The sequence below is a fragment of the Xiphophorus maculatus genome, chromosome 9 (assembly GCF_002775205.1).
Source record: "Xiphophorus maculatus strain JP 163 A chromosome 9, X_maculatus-5.0-male, whole genome shotgun sequence".
Taxonomy (NCBI): Eukaryota; Metazoa; Chordata; class Actinopteri; order Cyprinodontiformes; family Poeciliidae; genus Xiphophorus; species Xiphophorus maculatus.
The window spans coordinates 19,172,081-19,193,588 of NC_036451.1; the positions used below are offsets into that span (position 1 = coordinate 19,172,081).

General features: G+C 39.0%; 1 protein-coding gene across 11 annotated transcripts in view; it reads left to right on the forward strand.

Moving 5' to 3' along the window:
* Positions 1–560: 560 nt before the first annotated feature.
* The window catches only part of celf5 (CUGBP Elav-like family member 5), a 247,541-nt gene continuing 226,593 nt past the window's right edge, over positions 561–21,508 (forward strand). For all 11 annotated transcript variants that reach the window (XM_023339700.1, XM_023339703.1, XM_023339701.1 and 8 more), the window contains exons 1-2: positions 561–1,041; positions 19,194–19,276. In XM_023339700.1, the coding sequence (XP_023195468.1) occupies positions 684–1,041; positions 19,194–19,276 (441 nt within the window). In that variant the 5' untranslated portion in view covers positions 561–683. The remainder of the gene's footprint in view (positions 1,042–19,193; positions 19,277–21,508) is intronic.

A 21,508-nucleotide genomic window follows, 5' to 3' on the forward strand; every position in this document is an offset into this window, starting at 1 on the left:
ATATAAAGGTCGATCAAGCAGTCACATTCCTCAGACATTGACAGATGTGTAATTTTGGAGGATATTTACTGTAATAACTCTAAATGTAATTAATGATCACATTTTTTAGACTCCACTAGATGATCGTTTTTAATCAAGTCATAGGCTCGGAAAACTTAGGTTGCAAGCCATTCAAGAGTTTTTGTGTATTTCTCTGTACCTGTTTACTTGAAATGTACAGTAAACGTTTTGAACAGCCTTATTGATCCCAATAATAAGTTCTCTTTTCAACACACCCGAGTGAGTCATTCATTCACTATGCAATTACCGATGTAGGTAGGTCCGATGTTACATCCAGGCCCGACGGACAGTGATGTCTTCCGAAACCTTTAGCACATCAGCTTTCAAAGAAAAGCTTTTGGACATTTCGCTAGGGTGCATTTTTCACAATTTCCTCCGTAAAAGTTGCCTTCTTCTTAAAGACCACTGGGTGTCGCTCCAGAGCGTCCAATATCGCCTCAGTGCTCTTATTCCCTCGAATATTACCCCCCTCTGCTCTCTGCTGTGTGTGCGGGTGCGTTGTGTGTTGGATAGAAAGTCAGCCTGGTTTCCAGCTGAGTGCTTGCTCTCTCGCAGCGTGTGTGTGTGTGTGTGTGTGTGCGTGTGTGTGTTGTCATTATTATCCACTCTGCTCCCAGCTCAGAATGGCCAGATTCACTCAGACTGAAACAAGAAGGCAGCACCATCCACAGCAGTCCCAGCCCGCTCACTCCAGCCTGGTTTTCACCGGACCGGGGGCACCACCGACCCACCAACCATTACTACTTCTCCCACATCAGCACCAGTACCCTCAGCTCACATTCCCGAAACCCATGAACGGGTCAGAACCCATTTCAATTCATCCGGAGAGCGGCAACATGAAAGACCAAGATGCCATTAAGCTGTTTATCGGGCAGATACCGAGGAACTTGGAGGAAAAAGACCTGAAACCCCTGTTTGAACAGTTTGGGAAAATCCACGAACTGACAGTTCTCAAGGACCGATACACCGGCATGCACAAAGGTAACGTGTCGCGCCACATACGGTCGCCAACACCACTTTATAATTTCCTAATATCGCTTGTGATATTTAGCTCATGTCTTTTCTAATGCGACTTTAATTTTTTTTTTTCATTTTTACATTTGGTCCAAACAATTTGTCAGTTGAGAGGCTTCTATTATTCCCCTTGTTTCCCCCAATATTTTTAGATGTGTCTGTTACAAGTCGATATTTCAGCGTTTATATTCTCATAGAATTCAATATGTCAGAATACATCCTCCATTATTATGAGCGCTTCTCTTTCACGAACAATTCCTTACAGGGTTTTTTTTTTTTGGTTGTTGTTTTTGTTTTGTAATCGAAGAGTGTTTCTTTGCGCTCCTAAAGTGGGGCAGAGGCGCTCGAAAAGGATGCATTTTTAAAGAGCCTTCCCTTGCCAGTCCCATCTTTTCTTTTTTTTTGTCTGCGGAGGGACGGCATCATTTATTCATTCACATGCTTTCTTTAACATCCCTTCGCGTGGGAGTGGGAGTTGGGGCCGGGCGCAGAGCCGTCACAGCTAAATCTGTGTAATTCTACAGTGTCTCCGAAGGGCGCAGGAACTGTCACAAGATGACGGACGCTGCCACGGAGATTGTGATGCCGACTGCGCTTGCCTCGGCTGAAGTGGGGAAGCCGAGGCCAGCAGCGGAGGGGATGTAAATTCACTCTGCCCACACTGTGCAGGCGACAGTGACAACTTCCATCCTCCTAAGGCCCAATGAAAGTTGTTTAGGAAGACATTACTGTGAGCTTATGTGTTCAGAGCAAACTCCCACGTCCACTCTACATGTTGGACGTCAAAATCACATTTTATTTTCAGCACATGGAAAGCAAAACGACTTGGAATAATCTTTGGCATTTAGACTGTTCTGATTAGACGTCCTTCGATTTAAATTTTCATCAATGCATACAGAGTTTACGGCTTTTACAGGATCGCAGCTGCAATGGGAACAAGGATACACATCCATCCATCCGCTATGACTTGCATTGTAAATTAGAGTGTTGTAGGTGTCTATCTCCAGTATGTTGGGTGAGAGGGGGTGTACGTCCTGGACAGGTCTGCAGTTATCACAGAGCAGCCCAAAGGCCCCCAGGTCAAACAACCATGCATGCACACACTCACAACTAAGGGTAATTTAGAGTAATCAGTTAACCTATAACAATAATGTTTTTAGGGCTGTGAGAGAAACCTAGAATCCCTGTGACGGACCGGAAAGCCATTTTAAAAATGTTATTTAATCTTTATTTAACCAGTGAAGTCCCATTGAGATTAAAAATCTCTTTTTTTGAAGGGAATCCTGGTCAAGAGGTAGCAACATGTCTGATTTTGAAGCCAGAACCTTCTTGCTGCAAGGCAACAGTACTAACAACTGCTCCACCGTGCAGCCCCGTGATGTTTATCACACTGACAATAAATTATTGACTTGACTTAAGAAGGCAGGCCCAGATATGCCCAGTGGCACTCCACGGTTCATTCTGGGGGCTCACTCCCAAGGCCTTCTCTGGTCAGAGAAGATATACAGTTCATCCACTGGGCTCTGGGTCTGCCCTTGGGTCTCATCTCAGTGGGACATGCCCTGAAAACCTATGAAGCAAGGCACCCAGGAGGAATCCTAATCAGACACCTGCCCCCCCCCCCCAAAAAAAACTCAACTGACTTCTTTTGATGTGGAGGAGCAGTGGCTCTTCTTAAAGCTCAAATTTTTTTCCCATGTTCAACCACTCTACAGGGAGGCTCAATTAAGTCTCCTGGATTTTGCCCTTGTAGATATTATTCATATCTCTTGACCACAGATGAGTCAAAACATAGACTGGGAGACATAGGGGTGCACCGAAATAATGTCATGTTTGCAGATGTGACTTGAATCCATCTGTTCACCTTCTGCACCATCCTGTTATCACTTATTAAGGAAGAAATCAAGATACTTAAACACCTCTCTTGAGTCAGAGACTAGCCACTGGTCTGGATAGAGCAATCCAGCGTTTTCAGGTTGAAAGATGATTTGAATTTTGAGGAGCTAAAAACTTGGCCCATGTATCGACATATCTTTTAAGATGATTGTATATGTCGCCTGCTGGGGAAAGACAAGAGGAATGATGTCCTTTGGGCAGCAGCAGAACTTTGATAGCGAAATATTTGCTATGGTTTACAACACCACTGCTTTTTCATAATTGGGTCGCAGGTTTAAAGTGGTACACACATTGAAACTTAATGGCACCCACTTCAGTTCTAAAATAGTCATACTTTAAGTTATTAGCATAACCTATTGCTGTCATAAGATTTTTCTTGGTCAGTTACTTAACTTTTGCAAAAGTAACTGAATAGCTATAACTAAGCATATTTAAACAATTTTTGAAAACTTTTGGTTTTAAAACTGTTAAAAAAAGTTCTATTAAACCATTCCCACCCTTTTAAAGTCATTTTAATAAGATGTGAGGAAAGAATATTATAGTGACTTGAGTTTTCTTCATTGTGGAGCAGAAAGTAATGTAGTTCTTCCCTTACCCCTACAGGATTTTGCACATTGCGCGAAAGCGTAAGTTACACTTTCTCTCAATGATGAGAAAGACCGATTTAGCCGCTTCTGAAATAAATTATTTTCAGTTTTTAAAGACACATTTAAGGAGCATAATTACTTACTATCATTAAGGTAAAGCAGTTTGGGACTTTGGGTAAAAGTCTGTGCATTAAGCACCAGCACATATATAATTTATATATATAATGTAAAGGTCATTTGCAAACATTGGTTATTTGTGGTCTGAGAAGTTGCTGTCAAAATGTGAAAGTTAGATTAAGTGAGATTGGTCAGTGTGTCCAGAACCGCCTCGGAACAGTCGTACTGAGTCCCCGTTTCATTCGGATATGAAAGGTTGAAGCTGAATACCGCCATCAGACCCTTTATTTCCCTGCTGAAATGTGAGGCAATATTTGATGTCAGTTTGTAGAAAAGAAAGATTTATTTTTTCAATGTAGCCTTCATTTGCCATCCGTGGGCATGTGTTTATTTTATATGTGTGTGTGTGTGTGTAGGGGTGCGCGTGTCGGGGTGTGTATACCCTACAATATCATTGCCTGGAGTTGCGTAATGATTGCAGTATTTGGCTGCTGAGTAAATTTTGTCCAAAAAAGGTTCAGACTGTTATACATGCAGCTCGACACTTTGGTTTGACATATATATGTGTACATATACATACACACACATCACACACACGCACGCACGCACCTATACTATCATATGTGTGTGTGTAACCTATTGCTATCATAAGATTTTTATGATAGCGTGTGTCATAAAAATCTTTATTTTTATGTGTGTGTGTGTGTGTGTGTGTGTGTGTGTTTGTGTTTTGAAAGGATTTTCTCTGATTTCTTAAAGTATTATATATAATATGTTAATTGGACAATCCATGTTTGACTTGTAAACAAAAAAAATCTTATTTCTGTAATTTAGATGTGTAATTTTGTTTATCGATAAACAAACGTGGCATATTTAAATAGAATAGATAAACAGAAAGATATTGAGTTGAGGTCATCTCCCTGATTTAATGCAACATATAATTTCAAATCTACTTTTCAAAGTGAATATTTATCCCCATTCAGAAGCTTGCAAACAACTAATTAATACAAGATAAGTAGGGTTCATCAAATTAAATGTCTTAGAATGTAATGATGCCTGGCCACACAATTAACAATACACAATCAAACCCTAATATGTCAGTGATCTTTCAGAGTTAATCATGCTGTTAGGCAGAATGGGATTATGGAGCATGCATCCTGATGGAGAGACAGGGACAGCGCCCTCTCTAAGAGGTGCATTAACTCTGACAAACACTCAGATGGACAGTACTATTTGCACAAATTTGTTTTCATTATCCTAAATGCTGTGCATTCTGTCATTTTGATTTTTGTTTCATTTCCGATGCCCTCTCCATATTTGTTACTTTCCTTTCATCTTTTTTCAACTGTTTTTCCTCTTGGTAATCCATGGGGGAAAACATGGAATTAGTTTGTAAAGCGTGATAATAATGCATGGCCATAATAACTTGACTCAAGAGGATTAGCAAATGTGCATTGTCTGAAGCAGCGGTCTCCTGGGTGATCAGTTGGTTGCCTCCCTAAACAGTGGCTGCCTCTCCCAATTAAAAATTCAGTCCAGTCTGCCTCTTCAAATGATTAATTCTGCCCACGCTGTCAATGGCCTGCCAATTGTTGTCGCCCAGCCGGTATTAATAGGTAGAGGATTTCCTGATGTTGAATTTATCACACGGTGGAAACTTCTCCCTTTGGCTCTAATTAGCTTATGTTTATAGCACATGCAGAGCACACTCTTAGACATTTATGCACATGCATATATGCAGAACTAAGGTTGTTTTTTTTAAGTGTTCTAGATCCTCAGCTTCCTTCCTTCCTTTCTTTTTTTCCCCTCGTTTGCATCTGTTTTGTTTATTTCACCAATTTACTATCCCTGGCATGAAAAAGCGGATGTATTTATGGAAAGCAAACGTCTCTGGACAGATTATGCCCCACGAGCTCCCCTCATGCAGTTAAGTAACACGCAATCACATCAGAGTGAAAGAGCATACGTGATTCGGCTCAGCAGATAGACAGACAAACCTTCCCTGAGTTGCTCCAATTCGCTGGCCAAGGCAAACCTGATATCAATATTAAGCTTGTGTCGGCTATCATTCTGTTAATGCATTTATAAATGGAGATATTGCCGTAGACCACAGCCAAGCAGAAGCATATTAAATCACGGAATAATCTGATGAAATATTTATTCAAGTTATTTTTTTTTTCCCCCTCCTCCGAGCGAGTCTGATAGATGGGGTTCCTCGGCGATTTGCTCCCTGAAAAGACAGAGAAATAACAGAATAATTTCCACACATTATATTTGCCAAAACCACATAATAGGGTATTTTGAGAATGCAGTTATAAGTTTGCACAATGGAGTTTGTAGACTGAGGCTCTGCTTTTTAAAGCAACCTTTCTATCTTTAATAACAAATCTGAATCCATGTTCTTGTCCATAATGTGTGCGCCTTATGGTAAGTGTCAAAGATCATGGTAGTGTTGTAGGACAGCATCCCCCCCTGAGGAAACAGATGGGGCAAACTCACAGATCATAAATAAAACTGTAGATGTGGCATAGATGGTCCATGCACATTGCATAAAGGTACTGTTGCATTGTATTAATTATGTAATGCATTTCTGAAACTGGTGTCTCTTAGAACAGGGTTTTGTATCTCTGAATCACATCTGAACTTTAGAAGCATTCTCACCCAGGCTCAAATCTGCCTATACCAGCCATGTGGCATAAATACTTGTGTGCATGTATGTGCAAAAGCCTATATGTCTGTTACTATGCCGTATGTTAACATTTCACATAGACTGCTGCAAAGGAAGCAGGCTATTTGCAGGTGACAGGCGGCAGGCTCTGTATACCAAGACAACCCAGTTGCAAAGCAAAAGTTAATATTCAATTCAGATTTATTCAAGCTACTCCTTGTTTCAAACGCGCTTTTTTTTTCTTGGTTGCAAAACATTGACCAACAAATAGCAATTTGATTACTGAAAAATGTTATTTTTTCCTCATCTTTGTTCAATTTGCGCCTTCGATAATTTTTGGCCGATTTTCCAAACCTAATTCCAGTATGTTGTAGCTTTACAGCAGTTTATTCTCCTAATATTTAAATATTTTTGATAAATTGTTGGAGCTAAGTAATCCAAAAACTGCTGAATTCACACAAATAATTAGATTTAGTTGCACATTATTTTCTGAAGATTTTATCTTAAACCATAATTGATTCTGATCTTTGTCGGCCTGTCTGATTTATTTAGTGGGAGAGGTTATCACCCCTGATTAAAACCAAAATAACTTATTGATGATAAATAATAATAATAATATTCATTGAAGTCTCAAATTCACAAATTTTGACAGTTGACCAGAATAGATTTCAGAAAAGTACTTTCAATCATAGAGTGTCACTGCAGGAAAGAAGCATCCAAAGAAGTCTCATACAAATGGAGCAAAACTGCTGATGGCAAAGATACTAAAAAGATGTTTTGCAAATAATAAGCCTATCACCAAGAATATATGGCTAGCTACCTTACTAGTTCATTCAGTTTAACTTATTACTTTTATTTGTCGTTTATTTTTGTGCCGGGAAGAGGAAATTTGTGAGACCTAGGTCAGATAAATAGCGGAGAACAACTCCTGAAGTGAGCAAATTGTGAATATGTCTTTTTGCCATTTCAAGTCATAGAACAGTGACAAATATGGTTTGGCATCCAACACTAATGGTAGCTACCATAATCACTCAGAGCAATAATATCCAACACCTCTGGTTCTTTAGTGTGAAACTAAAATGTGCGGGCTCGGGTCTGATGTGATTCCCAAATTTGAGATCCTATACTTCTGAGATAAATCCAAGGTGCCATTAGTCTGTTTGCAGCTTTGCTAAATGACTTTCTAACAGAGCGATGTTCATTTTTACTACATTTTTCTCATGGATTGACACTGATCTAATGTCTCTTTACAGATGGACTGCATTCAGTAATATTCCAGATTTAATAAACATCTGACTTGTGTGGTCCTTTTAACATTACTGGTTAGGTTGTAGGAGCACAGCCATTTCATAAAGATTTGAAGAAGAAATAATGTCCCTACAGTTTAGCGTTTTTTCTGACTTTTTGTTTAGCACATGAGAGGAAAGGCTAGTTTCAGACTTCATGCAGTTATGTGCAGTGATTTAATTTAGCTAATGTGGAATAAAATCCTATGTCAGGGCTGGTGAGCAAAAGTCACTGAGCCAAGCAGTAAAAAGACTCACTTTGCAATCTTTAAATGCCTGTAAATATTGTAATAAGCAACAGGGTTTTCCTCATAAAAAATGCAGCAGCTCAACGAGTACTGACAGGCGCTATGGGTCCTGAGTTCAGGATGAGGCACGCTGCCTCACCTTCTCCCTCTCCCTTGCTTGTTTCTGCTGTTTTCCCCATAGAGATTGGCAATCTCAGATGCCGACGAGGAAAAGCAATGGTGGAAGTTAACGTCTGCACACCAGACTCACCTGACTTTTATTCTCTCTACGCATCTTTTTTCTCTGTTAATCTCTAACTGAGAGAGCCTTCAGGTGGATTGATTTTCTGCTCCAATGCAACATTTATTATGGCTTGCAGTATATAACACTTTCAGCACGTTGTAAGGACTGGTATTCCATGACCTTTGTGGAATATGCTTGCTCTTAATGGGTGCCTGAAGCATGGATGGGCATGTGTACATGTGCAAACATGTCTAAGAAATAACATAAAAAAAAAACTTTTATCAGAGAGACTTATTTATGAAATGTCAATCACTTGTGCGTATAGCAAGTTCTTTGGAGATTTTTTATTTATTTTTTGGCCTTTGAAGAAGCCCCAAATACTCGTTTCTTGGTTTGAATGACAATTTAAAAACCCTGTGCTCATTATGATTTAATGAATTGATGGAGGGCTGAATGGCTACCCCTATTAGGCACTCTGTGGTGAACTCCCAGAAAACATTTTACTAAGGCTGCAGGATATTAGGAAAACCTACAAGAGGCGATAATATTAGTGAAATGATTTATAAGAAATATTTAGCAGTGTTCAATTTTTTTTGCTTTGGGTTCATTGTAAAGAAAAGTAATAGTTTCTTAATGACATTACTACTGTTTTTATACTGCATTAAGCACGCTAATGCACACTCTCGTACAATAAAGGATCTGTCCTGCTGTGGGCTGGTGTCTTCCAAAGGCCCTGGGGACCTTATTGAAATCCCGCAAAGTTTTTAATAATACTCTGGTGGTCTGCCAAAAAAAATAAAAAAAAAACCTAAAATGGGATTTTTAACAAAATGGCAATTCAAAATAGATGGCCAAATCAACATAATGGCTTCCCAGACACACATGGTTTCCTCCTTGGACATGTCAGCCCCCAGATTTAGATCATAGCAAAAACCTCTGGGGAACTGACGACCTCTCTAAATAAGAAAACAGCGTAATGAAACTCCAGAAACCCTGCTGTGGCTTTGTGTAGTTCTGCCCATCCCTCTGACAACTTTCTAGAGGTGGACCTGCCACAATGAAGAGCGTGAACTGAATTATTTTGAATCTGTTTTGGTTCACATTTATTTTTTATAGGTAGAGTTGACCGAGACATAGAAGCTTGCTGCCTATATGTTTTGTTTGCAGAGCACTGTGGCCAACATAGCAGACTGTGGTCTTATACAGTAATATGGTGTGTAAAGGTGGGAGAAAAAAAGGTGCGACCAAAGCAGGAAGGGTTGATGTTTAATGCTAAAGTTGTGTTTGAGCCTGGCGATGCGCTGATTCATTCTAACAGGAAAATAAAATAAGGGGGATGGGGCAAGAGAGAAGATTTTAAGGCAGTGTTTTGTGATAATCCTTCTCCATTTTGGAACAGTTCAGGAGAACTCATGCGATAAAGCCTTGTACAAGCCTGGAAAAATAATAAGTTATTTGTCTTGCCTTATAGTGCTTTGCCCTTGGAGGGCTTGCTAACCCCCATGTTTTGGCCAAAAAAACAATCACAGATTAGTCAAGCTGTCACATGTTTCTGATTGCCAAACGGTTGAGCCCTTGATGTTGGCGCGAATGAACAATGCATGAATGTCGAACTTGTATCTGCCTGAGAGTGCATGTAAACACAATGCTTTGTGGATATGCCTCAGCACCGCCGACCAATCCTTCTCTGTCACACAGCCCAGTGTGACGGAGAGGAATTGGACAACGTGCTTGGGCACATGCATGCAGAGGAAGGGGTGGGGGCCCAAAAGGCAAATGACAGACAGACACATGGCACAGAACAATGGCTGTATGGGCAGATGGATAAGTGGAGGGGGGAAAAGATGAAGTGTTTGTCAAGAGATGCAGAAACAAATGGCAGCTTTTATCCCGAGGCTTTGGGAGAAAGGAGTGATGGTTCAGCTTGGGACACATAGGGCAAATCACACAGGGTGAGTGGCATTTTGGCACAGGGCACGGGATACATGGATGGTGGAGGGGGAGGAGCTCCTCATGGCAGCAGCTCACCTGGAGCTCTCTCATAGCAGCAGTTTGAAATAATCCAAATATTACCACTAAAACTACCGGCGCCAATTATTGTTCCTCATTAGACTTAATTTGATTCCATAATAACTAATTAGTTGAAAAACATGTATGTTGCAATTTTGACAACACAGATAATCTTTATTGAATTAAATTAAACACATTTATCACAAGTAGGAATTATGTACAGATCAATGCTCCAACGAAACGTATCAAGTAAAAAAAAAGACTTGTCTGTGCATCCTCCGGTCCATGCAGGAAGTGAGAAGATGCATGCTGTTCAGCAGTGCTATAAATAGGAACTGTGTGGTATTTCTGTGGTAAAATAGGTTAAGCTGGCATCGCTGCACTGCTGGCATGACATCACTGACTGCCTGCCAGCGTTACCCAAAAAATTGCTCCCGCACTCCGCTCTGAAAGAGAGAGGACAAGAATAAAAGGGGAGAGACTGTGTGAGAAGCTATGGGGGGCAGAGCCGTTTCCTAGCCCTTTCCATCGTTTTTCCTTGTATTTTCCATCCATCCATCCATCCATCCATCCATCCATCCATCCATCCATCCATTCATCCATCCATCCACATCCATCCATCCATCTATGGATGTGGATGGTTTGAGGCTTTGTACCAGAGATATGTCACATTTGCATTTTTTCCTCATATTTTCCCGTGTTTCACTCTGTGATGAAAGCAAACTGCTTGCCAGACTGTGTTGAGGAGAAAGATGAGAGATGGAATTTGTGTTTCTTTCTTCATCATCCAATATTAATTTAGTTTAATGAGCAGAGTATATGGACTTTATGCAAGCTCCAACGTGGAACCTGATCTGAGATTTAATGTTCAGCAGAAGATCGGATTTAATTTAAAAAAATGACTCCTCAAACTAATTAATGGATAACAGGTTCCTATGTCTTATTAGCATCTGTCTGTCTGTCTGTCTGTCTGTCTGTCTGTCTGTCTATCTATCGTCACATCTTCATTAGGAGAACAGTGTTTCTGGTATCCTCTGGGCTAAATGTGGTTTGTAGGAAATTTAAGTCGATGCAATTAACACCCTTGTGCCTGCTTGTTAGTCACACCATTAGAGGTAATCATTAGTCTTCTTCAGCTCCAGCGGTGACATGAGATAAATAAATAAAAAGTCAGGAAGGTTGGACAGTATACATTTTAGGTAAACATATCACTATGCAGGAGTACAGCATGTTGTTTTACATATTGCTTGGGGAAAAAAGAGAAGAATTTTAAATTTGTTTATTAAAGGAGACAGCTTTAGGCTTTAATCTGAAGATTTTAATATAAGCACACAACCCCCTTGGGTTGTGACTGACAGGGCAATGCATCCTGTATATGATGCCTGGTGTAGCAATAACTACATATGAGTAGATTTAGCTTTTTCCTTTTGCAGGGGTCGTTTATACCTAACCTGCCTTACTAAGGTTTGGTAATGCCTTGTTTAGTCAGAATAACTATTTAATTACTAAATAGTTAGTTCTTTAAAAAAGAAGGCCTGACATTGCCACTAGTTAAGACGGGAGGAAGGAGATACCGCTTCGCTGCTTAATCGAAGCGTCTGCTGAACCCGCCGTTCAATGCTCTGCTGAACCACAACATTTTGTTATATTTGTGAAACTTGAATTATAGTAAATGTAGATCTCTGGCTATTGATTTGCTAAATCGTTTTTATCCACTCCATAATTACACACTTTTTTTTGTTAATAAATATAAGTGGAATGGAAAAAGTGGAAATCAGACAAATAAAAACTATGAAAGTGATTAAAAATAAAATGGATTTCATTTGGCCCTACATATACCACCAGTTGTGCTTGTGCTACAGTTTGAGAATATAGGCAATAAAGAAAACGAAAATTAAGAACTGATTAACAAATAAAGGTGTCTGACATAAATTTAAACTACCGAGACAAAGCTCTTTTTGTTCTAGCAGTCCATTCTCATGATAGCTATTATAAACACATAAGTAGGTTAGACATACTACAGATAGATGAGGAGGAAAGACATATGCCTTCCCTCCGTACTCCTCCTGCAACCAGTCTGTCCATGCACCTTCTGGGCCTTTGAAGCTGTGTCTTTTAAGGTAACTTTCAATTTGTAAAATCAAAGGGGCTTAGAACCTGAGCCTTCTCTTAGTCTGCAGTCATTTTGCAGCTGCCAGTCATCTATGATTTTAGCTTGTCTAAGATCTATTGATCTGTCTCAAAGGCTGTACTGTCTTTCACCTCTAGTAAGAGGAAAGGAATCATTTGGCATATTATGTCTAATATGCAAATCAGAGACATTACACAAGGATGTTACAACAGTTTGACATATTCTTGCACTGTGTTATATAATACAATGGATGGCATATGGTAAACAGTGATAACCGAACAACAACAAAGAACAAAGATTCTTACTATTTCCTAGTTGCATTTTTGTTTGTTTTTGTGAGTGGTTGTTCCAGTTCATAAAGACGGGGAGATGTAGTTTTCTGACTTTGAATCAGGCAACGGCTTAGAGAAACTTTTATTGATTTCTGTAAATCCCTTGGCTGGGGCAGCCTTGGAGGGAGGAAGGGAGGAACAACGGCTTGGAGAGACGGCACTTGGCAGGTAAACTCTTGTTGACCTCCCAGAAGTAACACAGCGGGAGGCAGTAAGTGTGAACCTACACATTATTTACAGCCACAAGAAACTCCATCCATTAACAGTGTCAATTAGCCTGCTCGTCCGGGATGCAGTTCACTGGATGTCTTTATAGATCGGGCAATCGCTTTAATAGTGTAAAGCTACAGACGGGTGGAAGACTCCTGCGATCAAGCCACATATTAAAAGACGGTTTAGTTGACTTGAGGATGGGAAATTTGCAGTGAGATATGATGTCGCCTGCATCAGCTGCTTAGTAATACTATTTTCTTATTGGAAACGACTTGACACATAACAACTTTTGAAAGAATTTTTTTAATGGTTGATTATATATGAAGTGGAAATTGTGCCTGGACAGAACTATAAAACCTCAGAACCGTAAACTAAATTCAGAGAAGTTGTGAGAACTTCTCTACATGGATGAATATGACGGCGTCTTTATCTCTGTTCTTACCCTGAAATATGTACAGGAGGTTTGCTGCATTTATTTGACATCAAACAATTCATACAAAAATCTACATATATATATATGGTAGATTCTGTAAATACACTCATACCAACACAGTCACTCCTTTGGGATGTGCTCCTTATGGATCTGTTTGACTGATTCTAGTAGGATAGTATACTCTGTGAGAGCAAGTAGCAACAAATCAATGGATGAGATCCTCCACTCAGGGGTCAGAGAGAATACCACGGAGGGTGAGGGGACTATTTCTTACCCTCATGATATACATTGAAGCTTCTCGGTTTCTCTGCAGGATTCATAGTCCCCCAGCTTACTGCTCCATGTGATGGGATAATGGGAGCGGGTCCTGTAAGGGGAAGAGAAATGAAGGATGTTTTGAAGCTGGATGCAGCAGATAACGGAATGGGCTGACTGATGAAGGGGCGATAGAAGATTGGGTTTGAAGTCATGATCAACAGATGTTTGTAGAGGAGAGTTTCTGGCTTCCTTTAGGTTGAGCGTCTATTTTAATTAGGGTTTACAAGCTCTGCCAGGCTACAGATTTTATTATACCATCATTACAAGCCCATTTGGCCAGGACAGAGAAAATATTGTTCTTGGAAGAATGACTGAGAGCAGTGTGGTAAGTTCCTGCCAAGCTCCGCTTAATGAAACTTATTTGTCTTTTATCACTCTGAAACATAGTTTATTGTCAGATCCAGTATACATTGTGATCATAAGGACCGATTCAATCTGTTACAACGTTCCCTGGAACCAAACAGATGACCCACCTCATGATCAGCCTGCATCAGTAAGCTAACTGTGTTCAGGTCTGGCAGCGACTCAGGTCATCAGCACATCGTCTCACTGCTCACGATGTGTGTTTCGTCTTCCTTTCCCACTTAAGTTCCTCTAGAGTCCCACATGACCATTAACGATGTAAGCGAACCATTTACCAAAAGTGAGAGCCTTTTCCTAAAAGTGCAAATGATGTGAGAGCTAACAGACAAGATCAGTGCCAGGACTGGCTCTATTTGTGCTAAATCCACACTTTCTGGCCAAGAAAATGCCGCGGCAAGAGCAAGTTAACACTTCGTTTTTTTCACACTGGGGTAGCTTGGCTCCTCTGGGCAAAAAGATACAGAATATGGATGAAATGAAGATACCAAAAGTGAAGGGAAAATAGGAAATTGACAATCAGATTTGACTATTCAGTAGAACACAATTAATTTCGTCTCCATGCGGTGATGAGTCAGGTTCAACTATAGAGGTAGTTGATAAAAGTTTGGACCTGCTTATAGATACAGGACAACAATCCCAACCGACTGGATGAATAATATTAAAATTTAAAATTTTACATCTGCTATGTGTTGTATAAAATGTACAATCTAGGGTTGAGCGATATGGCTGAAAAACATATCACAATATAAGCTTTTCATATCAGTTGATTTTAATAATTATTGATTAATTTTACCTGCCAGGCATGTTTTTGATGATATAAAGCTGAAAAAAGTCAAGTCACATAATGCCCTCCTTTTTTGGGCATCACTGCAATGGCCACAAAGAGCTAACTCTGGAGCAGATCAGTTCAATCTCTGTGATAAGTAATATTAAGATGAAATTTTAATATCGCCGTTATTTTGTATAAATTAATCATGGTTATTAATATTCTTTAAAGTGTTTAAAAGCATGTTAAAATGTGCAGAAAATGCAACCAGAATCAAGTATTGGGGTCCTTTTAAGGCTGAAAATTCCCCATTTAACTTTTTACCTCTTCTGTCTAAACAGAAACCATCTAATGATGTTTTTTGTATCCATAGTCAGTATTCTTCGTAATTTGCTTCAATACACTTACTTTACTGTAATTTTGCTATTGTAGTTATATTTATTTAGGCACTGTACGTGAAGTCATGTTCAGGGCAATGGTCACTATTTTGCCTTATGTCCACTACTTAAATTACTCAAATTTATGCCTACCAATGAGACATTTTGTGATATACTTTATTCTAGTTTTAATAAGTCGTCATGTAACTAATGTGTAATGCGGTATCCACTACCAGGAGACTACTAATGAGCTTTTTTTTTAGTTTTGTCAGGGGTCCTTATTTGTTATATATTTTATATTAACTGGCCAAAACGGGGATGGAAATAAGGTCATATACAATATTTTGAGAACATTGTACAATTAGATGCAATTTTAGGGCTTTTTAACCCCATAATCCAATAACATAGTATACTCCAACAAAAAATTAGTTGTCACTTTTTAAATTTCTGGGTAGAAAAATGTTTGTTTACAAATACAAAATAGAATAGAACAGAATAGATGTACTAGCTGGAAAGTGAGAGGCAAAATGGAAGCATGCAGATTCTCACAAGGGAAAACATAATAACAAAAAATAAGAAATAAGAACTGTACAGTAAGGGCAACTTTATAAATTAGAGAAAAAAAAACACTATACTGTTATCAAAAATAGCACACTCAGATTCAAAGAAATGTGCAATGAGCAGGACAATTTAAAACACGTAGCCTAAATATAAAAATAGGAAGTCACAAAATAACAATGTGTACGTAGGAAATAGATCTGGGTTGCCATTCTTTACTATTTTAAACCTTCTGTACTGAAATATAATGTCATAATCCAAAAAGCCAGTGACAATTGGCTTTCTGAGGGGAACAAAGTGGCGAAGGGTGCTGCGCGGATGCCACAATTGGAACGACACGTGTGAAGGAAGAGCACTTCGCTCAGTCTCCCAGACAACACTCTTTTAATTACATGCCAATTAAGTAGAGTGGAGATGGTGAGATTCGGAAGATTTCTTTTGTACCAAACCTGGAGTTGCAGTAGGTGATGAGAGGCAAGTGTGGAGAGAGCAGAGAGGAGGTAAGGATTGCAAAGAGTTTCTTCTCCTCGGAGCTGAAATCAATGTGTGAGATAAAGCTGTGTTAGGTTTCTGTCAGATGATGCAGAGGATCATCTCCTCACAGTAAGAAGGCTTCCCCCGGTGCTGTGTCAGCAGGCTTTGATTACAGTGGCTTTTTTGTTGTGTTTCAAACAATTTCATCATGCCCACCCTTCCACCCCCTCCCACACACACTTTCTGCATTTGGTATGCAACGCAGCTCTGGCAATTTGTACGTGTTTGGATTCCAATTATGGAGTTGTTAAAGCCTTTTTGCCTGTGGCCTGCAAATTCTTATTAAGCCATACATTAAAGAGCACAGAATCACATTTAAATGGAGTTCATGTTTCTCTTTTGTTTCACAGTGTTGTGGTTGTTATTAATTTATTCGCAAAGCCCTATGCATTACACATTAACAAATAAATCGTCTTTCTGATTGTAATGCAAAATACTTGTTTCGTATTCAGAGACAGGGGCACCATTTGTCAACAACAACAAGCCCAGAGAGACCAAACGAGAAAGAAGAAAACCAAGAGCCCTGATAGAGCCATTCCATTTTACCCTCGCTGATTAAAGAAACAAACAAGCCCAAAACTGAGGCTTTTTGCATCGTGTTAGCTTTTTTTTTTTTTTTTTGCACACTGATGCAGAAGAGTGACAGTCCTTTGAAGAGCATTGTGGTTAATTGAGTGATTTACTTGGTGATGGCAATTGAAAATCATTAGGTTAGGGCTGCTGGGACACAGGAGGTCTGGGATGATGACATCGGGGTCACAGTTGGCGACCTCCAAGGTCCTGACCCTTAAAAAACTCCATTACTGCCTGCCGTTCACAGCCAGCAGCTTGCTGACACTTCATAAAATAAACAACCTCATATTTAACACATAGTATTAAAATTTGAAGAGCACATACAAAACCACAAAACTTTTTCAGGCATTCCTGTCAGTGCTACGCTAGACACACAGCCACACTCTGTTAAGGCACAGGAAATATGGTTCATGGATGAATAAAAGCGATCTTGTATGAGGCAAGAAAAATGGACTGGAATATTGTCCGTGTAAAGACACTTAATACATCACCACCCACTGAATACATTTGGTTGATGAAATGAGATCCAGAATGCAAGGGCTGCTAATAAACCATCTTCAGAGTGGCAGAAATATGATGCATGCTGACCCATATGAACCTCATTAATAGAACACAAGCAAATCTATTTATCCAGATAGTCAGGGCGAAAATGATTGCCTCAGTACTCGGTCTCCTTTCTCCCACATTTCTTTGCCTCTGTGGCTATTTTTCTGAGCTCTGCTTTTCCCTTTCATTGTATTAAATGTGTACAGATGTGTGATATAATTACATTTAGTCTCTGCACTGGTTTAGATTGGATATGGGATTCCTTACATTGGAAATTCTCATTTCCTCCATTTATAAATGTATCTGAGTAAATATGAAGTGATTTAAGGGTACTAAGTAGTTCATAATTTTGTTCTTTTTGCCCCAATCACACAACTGCATATCACATGATAATAAGCAAATTCAGCTTAAATGAACTCCAGTATAATTTTTCTACACATCCGATATAGCAGTATGGATGATGTGATCTCAGCCGTAACCAGAACGACACTGACTCTTTGGATTTTATGAAACATGACAGTAAAGATGCAGTATGCTGCATGAACCCTGCTTTGAATTTTGTGCTAGTGCTTCTTAAATGTCAGATATGGTCATTACTTGACTCACTTCGGCATACTGAGTGCTTGAAATGGCTCCAACAGAAGGTCGGCCTGACATAGATTCTTATAAATTCAGCTAATAATTATAGTGCATTGTGATTTCATCTCCAGATAGACAGACAGCTGTTGCATCTGGAAAAAGAAATGAAATAGTGACGTAACAGCAAACATAACTTGACGTATTGATGTTTACACTCTTCATCCGTTATTTTTTTTTCCTTTGCTTTTCTGTTTTCCTGTGTACTCTGGTGGACACGCGATGACTTTTCATTGCCAATTTCACTGTCGTGCCTTTGTGCAACAACAATAAAATAAGTCCAAGTCTAAGTTACACACACAGTATGCCAGGTGTTGGTCCGTCACAAGTTTGAATTTGTTAATGTGATATGAATCAATGTTTTATACAATGTTCCCTGTGTAATTTCCTCCACCAAAAGGAAAAAAATAATGATAACACAACTTTAAGAGGTTTACAAAAATTTCCCTTTTTTTTCCAAATTTGGTGTCAGTCAATAATTTGATTTTAACTTCAATTAGTTTTAACTTGAGAATTAATTTCATTTTTTTAATGTATTTTTTTGTTTTGAGTTTTATTTTATTAATTTGCAAATGTGAGCCGAGGAACAGTTTTCTTCTGATGTTCTTTTCTAAAAAAAGATTTTTCAGTCTGCAGGCATTTCTATTCTTTCTCCCTTTTTTTGACTGATCTCATCTATTCACTAGACCTGTGGTCAAACTTGCCCCGTATCACTCTACATTCGCATGTGCTCATATCTGTGGGCTCATGAGAACATGGCAGCACACTTGACATGTTGTGCTCGGAAATTCACCTCAAAGTTTTACCTGTCTCTGACCTGCCTTCGACTCTTGTCAGCAGTACCCCCACCCAACCCTTTCTCCTGCGTCTCTGAGCTTGTCTCCTTCGTCTTTCTTTTTCTATTTCTGTCCCTCTGAATATTTTTCCACTCTCTTGTTTCTTTTACCTCCTCTGCTGTCAGAGCTGTTCAGGATGAGGAGGACAATGGCATGGCTTGCATGGAGGTTTGGGCAGGACGCAGCAAAGGGAAAAGGGGGGCTGGGCTCACCTGACAATTGCCTTTTTTTTTTGTTTCCTTCTTCCCTTGAGAGTACAAATGCTAAACTTTTTTTATTCCAAGAATATTTGTGGGATGCAAATATTTTGACTGACCATGAAACAATGTGTTTTGCAATAAATATATTTTTATCAGTTTAAATTTTTAAATTCAAATTTGTATATTTAGTAATCACTATGCCTATTTATAAGATTTAAACTCCTGTTTTAGTCTGATCTGTGTGCCATGTTCTATTTATTTGTTTCAGGTTGCGCATTCCTCACCTACTGCGCCCGTGAGTCTGCCATCAAGGCCCAAAACGCCCTCCATGAACAGAAAACACTGCCAGGGGTACGTATTTGTCTTTTTTCCCTCCTCTATTGACTCCTCCTCTCTCCCCTTCATGGTGGTCAGCGGTGCCATCTGCACCCGGCTGCACACCAGCCGGTATTATCCTTCTGTAGTCACCAGAGATGAAAAACACTTTGGAAAGCTTTTCAATCAATAGCCTAGCCTTTTGAAGGCCAGTTTTCAGCTATTCCATGTGTCTCTCCTCAAGGGGATATTCTCAAGCATTGATCAGAACCTTCTCTGCCTCACACCTTTTAACCAAAAGCAGAGAATGGTATAGAAATAGAAAGCTCTGTTGTTCAGAGTCTAGAGTTCAATAAAACCCTGTGAAGTGGCATTAATCTTATTTTTGCATTTTGTTTGCTGTCCGTGCGTTTCGGCACGCCCGTGTGCATCTGTTGGATCAGTGTTTAAGACAGTGACAGAAATAAGACAATTGGGTCATACCAAGCTGCATCAACAGATAACTATAAACCCCACAAGCCCTAAGACATAAAGACCCTGGCACACTCAACCAAAAGTCCTATTTTAGAGTTGGAAGGAGACTACAGCTACTGATGTAGAGCCTTGAAAAACACCTTGTCTCATTTATCCTGCAAATTAACCAAGCATGAGGCTAGAGGGCATTTTCTGGGGTTTTTTTGTTTTGTTTTTCGAACTGCATTTAAATAATAGGAAAGAAGAGAAGTGATGAAAATTTTCCTTGCCCGGTAGTGCTGGGCTACGTTCAAGGGAACTTAGTTTCTGAACCAGTGTTGTACAAAAAGAAGACTTTTATTTTTGTTTTTAGATTTAGGTTTACGTTGGCACCCTATTCAGTAAATTTATCTAATTCCCAGATGTGCATCTTACATTTGTGATTGATATTTAATCAGTCTTATACTGTACATTATAATAATGCTCTTGTCTTTCTCATTTTGTGACTTGTCATTTCTAAAAATGCATTCATCATCACCCAGGAATGGTGGAAAAAGGAAAAGTACAAGAATCTGTTTTATTAATCACAATTTATGCTAAAAAGAATCTTTTTCCAAACATAAATTAAGACTGCCAAAACAAATTCAAGATTGTGAACCTTCAAAAAGAAATATTCTGGTCAAGAAGAACCATAATATTTCTGAAAAACAGAAAGTTCACTTTTTTGTGTCCACTTCTCTTAAATGACAATGAATACTTGTTCACAGGATTGCATTAATATAGTATTTTTGATAAGGAGAATTTACACTAATCCTTGTCATAAACATCTCTAAAATTTGATTGTGATATGTCCTACTACTTAACTACATCAACCATCTCCCACCATAACAGATGGACTTGATTCTCTCTCTTTTACACAAGATAGTTCCCAGAATAGAAATCACAATTGTTCATTTTAGTAATTAATGAGTCAGACCTCAAAGAACAAACAGAAATTGGTGCTGGCCTGGAACAGCCTGATTGGTGCATGGCTTATATAAAATAATTGCATGGTTACTATTTTTCTGCTCATTCAAACAGAGACACACACACATTCACACACGTCAACACCTATACAAATGACCAAACGGTACAACAAATCGATATGGGTGAAATGTCATCTGCATAATCCTGAGTCCCCATCATAAACTAAAACATTTTAAATAAGGAATGAAAAGGTGGTATTTAAAAATGTCTGTTTACTAGTATGTAACTCAGTGTTCCCATTTCTACAGCAAAGGATCAAATGAAAAATAAGCTTAACATTTTATGAAAAAAGGTCAAAACAAGTTTGCCAAACGGCCTAAACTTAAATCAGATGTGTTCGACCAGGACCTCTAAAGTTTGTAGGACATTGTACCCGGAGGACCAGAGATGGGAAACATTACTTTAGGAGGCCCCCTGCGGTGAAAATAATCCTCTAAAATCCGTTTGAACCATTTAGTCAGAATGTGGGTATGGCTTTCCATTTAAAGAAAGTAAATTTATTGATGCCTTACCCCTAACCCAGGATAGGGTTAAAAGTTGTACTCTGACTAAGCCTGACTTTGAAAGTCCTTAATAGGCTAAATTTAAACGGGACATTTTGACTGAAAAATAAGTCATATTTTAAAATTATGATCCTGGGCTAAATCGCCATATTAAATGATAAATTTGGATATCCAGTTTTGAGAGGGTAAGCCAAAGACATTTATGCCTCAAGCTGAATAAATTCAGTAAATCTCATTAGTGTTCTGTTAATCCTTTTTTTTAAATCCTCAATTAAATAGATAAGTT